The sequence below is a fragment of the Cyprinodon variegatus genome, unplaced genomic scaffold, assembly GCF_000732505.1.
Source record: "Cyprinodon variegatus isolate N-32 unplaced genomic scaffold, C_variegatus-1.0 Scaffold16, whole genome shotgun sequence".
NCBI classification, from domain to species: Eukaryota; Metazoa; Chordata; class Actinopteri; order Cyprinodontiformes; family Cyprinodontidae; genus Cyprinodon; species Cyprinodon variegatus.
Window position 1 is genome coordinate 1,902,777 of NW_015150469.1, and position 6,296 is coordinate 1,909,072.

Consider the following 6,296-nt stretch of genomic DNA (forward strand, 5'->3'; position numbering starts at 1 on the left):
ATAGATAGATAGATAGATAGATAGATAGATAGATAGATAGATAGATAGATAGATAGATAGATAGATAGATAGATAGATAGATATGTCATTAGCAAGTCCCAAATGTACAGGTATAATAGAGGGCAATTATTTTATAGTTGCTACTATTTTACCCAACTCCATCGTGAAAAGCAATTTTTTCCTTCTAGAAAATCCCAATAACATTGACTGTTTTTGCATTTTTATGTTAAGTTTTCTCCCAGCTGATTGTTCCCAGTGCTTCTTCCTGCTAACCTCTGGCTTTATTTCACCCAAGCCCCAGGCAGAAGGAACGGGAGACAAACCTACAGCCGCTATCAGACCCTGGAACTGGAGAAAGAGTTCCTCTTCAACCCTTACCTGACCCGCAAGAGGAGGATCGAGGTGTCCCACGCCCTAAGCCTCACCGAACGCCAGGTGAAGATCTGGTTTCAGAACAGGAGGATGAAGTGGAAAAAGGAGAACAACAAAGACAAGTTTCCGGGTCAGAGAGGAGAGGCCGAAGCCGAGGCCGAAGAAGAGGGCAACGAGGACGGTGAAGGGGACGAGGGAGAAGAAAAAGAAGCGGAAGAGAAAGAAGAAAGCAAGGAGTGATTTTTATGGTCCTTTTTATGGTTATATGGCTGGAAACGAGAAAAAAAAGGAGAAAGGTCCCATAAACAGACGAAGAGCCACAAGGAGGCAGAGAGCGTCATTTTTATGACCACCCTTCTTATTTTGTCAAGAGGGAACAGGAATCCCATATTACTGTCATAAATAGACTAAATTCTCCACTCGATTGTCCCAGAAGCATCCAGCATTGCAATTTTGGAGACGCAACAAAACGCTAGTAGAATTTTCTTTAATGATAGGACTCTCACCCATGCACAAGAATACAAGGGGCAAATTAAAAACGCATGTTAGATTGAAAATTGCTATTTTTTTGTTTGTTTTCTTCAATTTTAATTCTCTTTATAAAAAGTCGACATTATAGTAACCCATGACCAATAACGCCAACTTGTTGTAAATAGATGCAATAACATTTCATTTCAGACTCCAAACTTTTAAAGAAATGTAGGCCTGTAACATATAAATGAGTGTTTAGACATCATTACACTGTTACTTCAGGCTAAGCACACATAATTTGATTTGTTAAATAACTGTTTTGGTTTCATCATTTCCTCTGCGTTTATGTGAATGGCACACACACCGACTTAGCCATGAAAGCTCCTCCAACATCCTTCATTGTTCCAAGGATCACCAGGGAAACGCAACTGTTTGAAATCCTTTGATGCTACCTATGTTAACCTGGGGGAATTGCAATAGAGATTTCTGAATAAAGAGATTTCATATGGTTTTTTTTTTATTTTAAAAGTGTTATATGTCAACCTTATATTATTAAGTTATGTGTATAGCTTTTAGCCGATATACAATAAACACTTGGTGAAGACAATTTTTTTTCTTTCCTTTTTGGAGTCTTGGGAAGACAATTTAGCTGAAAGCCAGTTTTGGAAGATTGTACCACAGCACTACCTAAAGCTCAGAGCTCTGTCCTCGCATTATTTCTTATATTCCACACATGCGTGGCATCGCTCTGATCTGATTGCAAGCTATATTCCCCAACAACTAAAAACTGCCTATGACGCACATGGACTGCGTATGATGATACCTGCAACAATTACAAGGATTTAAAAAATGTAAAAAGGGAACTCTTATTTTAATGTGCTGGTGATGTAGAGTAGATGTTTTCTTTGCACTGAATATAATCTTTATGTACGTCTTGTTCTATATTGATGTTAACATAACTATATGCTCGTTTTCTTGTTGTTTATCGTGTGAAAGACGGAATTGTGTGCCCCTCCCCTCCTATTGTTGATGTAAAATCACAAATAAACAAGATGGCTCACATTCATTTATGACTTTTCTGTTTTTTTATTTATTCTGACTTTGCAGGAGCTTATTACTGTACACACATCGGACGCCTTAAAAAAAAAAAGAAAAAAAAAAGAAAGAAAAAATAAACGAAACCATTTTTTTCTTGGCGGACATCTTTATTAATACCCAAAGTTATTGAACTTCAAATAGTTTGTTATAAGTGATTAAAAACTTTCAGTCTCTAATGAGCTAAAGAACTTAATGTTTTGAGTTATTCTTTCCTCTAATGACGTTCAGCCTCTTAAACATTTGCACACGAACGTTGAACAGCCTCCCCGCCAGCCTAATTAAACTTTCCTGCATCTAACAAATAAAATATGCGCCAGTCATGCGCCTGCAGATGTCTCAGTGTACCTTTTAAGGTAAATGTCTTGGAATCCCTCTCACAGCATGCTGCATTTGATTCATCCTCTTAATAAGAAACTTCCTCTCTTCAGGGAGAACCGGAGACTTTTCTTAATGAATCTTGAGAAGAGTAATGGCTGTTCGAGATGAGATGAACAAACATCTGACCTGTGGTGTTAATAATCACACTAGGTAATGGAAAAAGGAAAGAAAGATGGGGGGACGGGGGTCTAAATCTGTACAGTGTGGGCCTAAGGTGTTTGTGTTAAACAATAGTGCGCAGACTAGTTTCAGAAAACGTCAACGATAAAATCAAAGTAGAACCAAAACGCAGCTCTTCTATTCCTCGGTTCCGCTGCTGTTTTTTACGCCAGCTGTTTAGGAAAACATTAATATTACCTTGCAAGAAAAAAATTGGAACACTACAATTAAAGTCCATTTTAAAAAGCTCTTAGTCAGTGTGGTTCAGATGGTGCTGCGGCGCAGGTCCCGGGGTGTTGCTGGGCTCCTTTGTGTAGTACCTGTCGAACAAATAAACAAAATTAAAATCTGATTCTATTTTCCACAACGTGTAGTTTAGATATATCACTTCATAAATGTAGTTACATAGTGTTTTTTATTTTTAATACAACCGCCCCTTGCAAAATTGGAAGTTTATATTTGGCTATTTTTCACTAATCTGGCGTCTAATCTGTACAAAACCCCTGGTGTTGCGTGTTTACCACTTTCCGCTTTGTTTCCGCTCAGAAAGTAGGCCCATTTTAAAAACTCAAAAAAAAAAAAAAAAAAAAAAAAAAAAACATAAAAATAAAAATTACAAGTCCTTAAAAAGTAATTTCGGAAAAAATTTAGAGACGATGTTGTTAAAATATCGCAAAACAGATGTGTTTTGTTTAGGTTTGTGTATGTTTCGTTTTTAAGACATCTATATTGTCTACTACGTATCTCGCAACTTCTTATCTTATTTTCTACATTTTTATGTAATAGCTTTGTTTTTTTATGTAATTTTCTTTGCTCGCAGCATTATTTTTTCTTAGTATATTATGCCTAAACAAAGGTGACACATCTGAATAAAATATTAAAGTAATTTTTTCTAATTAATTTTAATATTTCTTGTCTTAAAGAGGAGACCCTATTAATCTGATAAAGATACAATGAATTTTCATTTTAAAACGTGAAAGTTAGGCCTGTCTAAAACGTTTTTATTTTTATTTTAAGTATATAGATTTTTTTTGTATCACTTCAGTCAACCTGAAGCTTGAAAAAATAGCATGTCTTATTTATACTTTTGTAATTATTGTTCCGTTTCTAATTATTGTTCCGTTTCTAATTCTAGTTTTATGTTTTGTTTTTTTTATTCCATGTCGTACGTAGCTTAATCTTCTTTGTTGAGCTGAAAATCTAAGCATATAAAACCCCAGTCTTTTTCTTAAACTGAATTCTGTATCCCAGTTCCAAATTTAGCTTCTCTCTTTTACATCTTGCTGTCTGTCCGTGTTTTGTTTTGGTTTCTTTATTTTAAACCAGAGCGTTATATTACCTATAAAGTTTAGTGTACCTGCAGTAAATTTTATTGGGGTGTAAAGACCTTGCTTGTAACGGCCTGCATCTCAGCCCCGCAGTGGGAAGATCACGGCCTGTGAGGGTACGACTAACATTCTATCCTGGGAGAAAAAATATCTGTTGTTAAAGGTTTTGAAGAAATTTTATGCCTTTTTGCTTAAATTTTGTCTAGAATAGTGGATGAAATCTCCTTGTAAAATTTACTTAATCCAACGATTTAGTATTGTATTGGTTTTGATGGCTCTTACGAATTTCGATATAGTAGGCCTTTCTTTGAGAAAATAAATGTAGCAATGATTAAACATAAATAGTGTCCACTGTGTGTTCGACATATAAAATGTACGGGATTAAACTTCACAAAGGTGACGTAGTAAGGGCTTAATATTTGCAAAATATTTTTTTTGCAAAGAAACTTCTCTAAGTTTTTGGATGGATATCAGACATAACTCGTTTTCAGCAAACAATGATTGCAGCATTAATTAAAATCTTAAATCCTTCTACTATTGCCTGTAAAGTACCTTACTGATGTTGAATTTGCTGTAGTAGAAGAACTTGACTGTCAGGAAAACCAGATGCCCTACAGTGTAGAAGTTCGACCCAAATGAAATTGAATAAAAACTAATCATCTTTCTTTTCAAATCGCTTATATGTTTATTTTTACACCTTCATTTTTTTATTTTATTTCATTTGCTGCTTGAGCATTTCATGGCACCTTGTCAGTCATAGGAAGTGGTCGTTTTTCAGATTATTATTTCCAAAATGAGACTTATTTTCGAGTAGTAGCAGAATTGTGGCTCTTGCAGTGCGTGGCAGATTTTAGTTTTGTCCTTTTGTAGAAAAAGGGGAAGTAAAAGATGGTCGCAAACATTCCTGGTTGTTAAAGGAAAGAAATTTACAGCTGAGTAATAAAAGTTTACGACTGAGCCCTGGCTGGGATTGGCTGGAGCTGGCCACGTGGCCCAGGCTCTATGAACATGAACTTTATGCTGTTGTCTATTATCTGCTCCTTCCCTTGTATCAGCAGCTGTCTAAAAGCAAGGAGCACAGAAAAGCCAATTTCTCTTTACTGTAAAAAACAAATATAGAACGGCTTCTTTCGGGGTGCGGCTGCAAGTCACAGATTCAGCCGATCTCCGCGACTTCCTGGCGGTGGGATCTTCGGGACAGTCACCGCCTCTACCAAGCCGCTGCCTGCGTTGATCTCTCCCCCTCTTTCGCCGTCCCCCTCCTCTGGAGGCAATAAAACCACGACTGGGAAAGCAAAAAGAGAAAGCAAGCCAGCAAGGAAAGACCTTTCTAACAGACAGAGCTCCTTATCGACAACAAGAAGATGCGCGCCGTGCTGCTGTCGCCCCCCTCTCCACCCTGACCCCTCAGCTGTTCTGGACCACAAGAGAAGAGCTCTCTCAGGTAGGATTTCTCTCTTCTTCTTAATGATTGCATCTCCCTTTTTGGTGTTGCTGCTGCTGGGCTAAAACGGTGAATAATGTGAGAGTGAGTGAGATCAGAGAAGTTGAAAGTGTCCATTCTGTGTAGCTGACCTGACCTGCAGATGCCCGAAGCGCTTCTAATGATACTCCTCAGTGCTGTGCGCACCTGCTTGTTTGTAAACCTACCGGCTCATCTGTTCTGCGTTGAGGCAGCATTTTAGAAGTGCGGTACACGGTCTGTTGTGATAAACAGCCTCCTGATACTTAACTTTCCCATCACTCATAGGCCCTTCTGACCATACACTGACGAATTACACTCGGAGCTACACTCGCTCCTCTAATTATGTCCTGCTCGCACACTCATTGCCACATGTTTAAAGACTAAGTAATACCAATGAGCAACACCAGGCACGTTTATGTCATAAACACCCATGCACGCCCATTTTACATACGAATTATAATATATGTGGATTAAAAAGGTCTTAGTAGTGCCCCCTAGTGACGAGAGGCGGATGGATGCGTGGGCGGGTGTTGAGTCTGGTTGTTTACAGCTGCTGGTTTTTTCGGCGGAGGGTTACTGCGGATGTCAGCTGACCCAGCTGATAGAACATTGCCAGCATGTTACTGCTCAGTCAGGCTTCTATGGAGGAGTGTTTACCAGAGTCTGTTATTTTCACTTGTCCACATGACAGATTTGCTTTTCATTTTTGTGGTTTCTGTTTCGATGTTTGAAAACCAATGCTTTGTCTGAGGCTTCGCTATGTGACACAACCAGTGACGACATAAATGAAGTTATTATATTTATACTACATATTATCATTACATATTAAGGTAATAATGATCTAACAAAATAAAACAGCAACGAGATGGAATAATACTAATAAATAGTGATTTCCAGAAAAAAGATTTAATTTGAAACTAAACCAAATCTCACAAGCAGTTGATGAAACAAAAAAGTAAATGCATATTAATGATAGGGATGTCAATATATATATATATATATATATATATATATATATATATATA

General features: G+C 37.5%; 1 protein-coding gene across 1 annotated transcript in view; it reads left to right on the forward strand.

Annotated features, from left to right (window-relative positions):
* The window catches only part of hoxc8 (homeobox C8), a 3,446-nt gene extending 1,572 nt beyond the window's left edge, over positions 1–1,874 (forward strand). Inside the window, exon 2 of the mRNA XM_015385620.1 lies at positions 296–1,874. Within this exon, the coding sequence (XP_015241106.1) occupies positions 296–612 (317 nt within the window). The 3' untranslated portion in view covers positions 613–1,874. The remainder of the gene's footprint in view (positions 1–295) is intronic.
* The last annotated feature ends 4,422 nt before the right edge of the window (positions 1,875–6,296 follow it).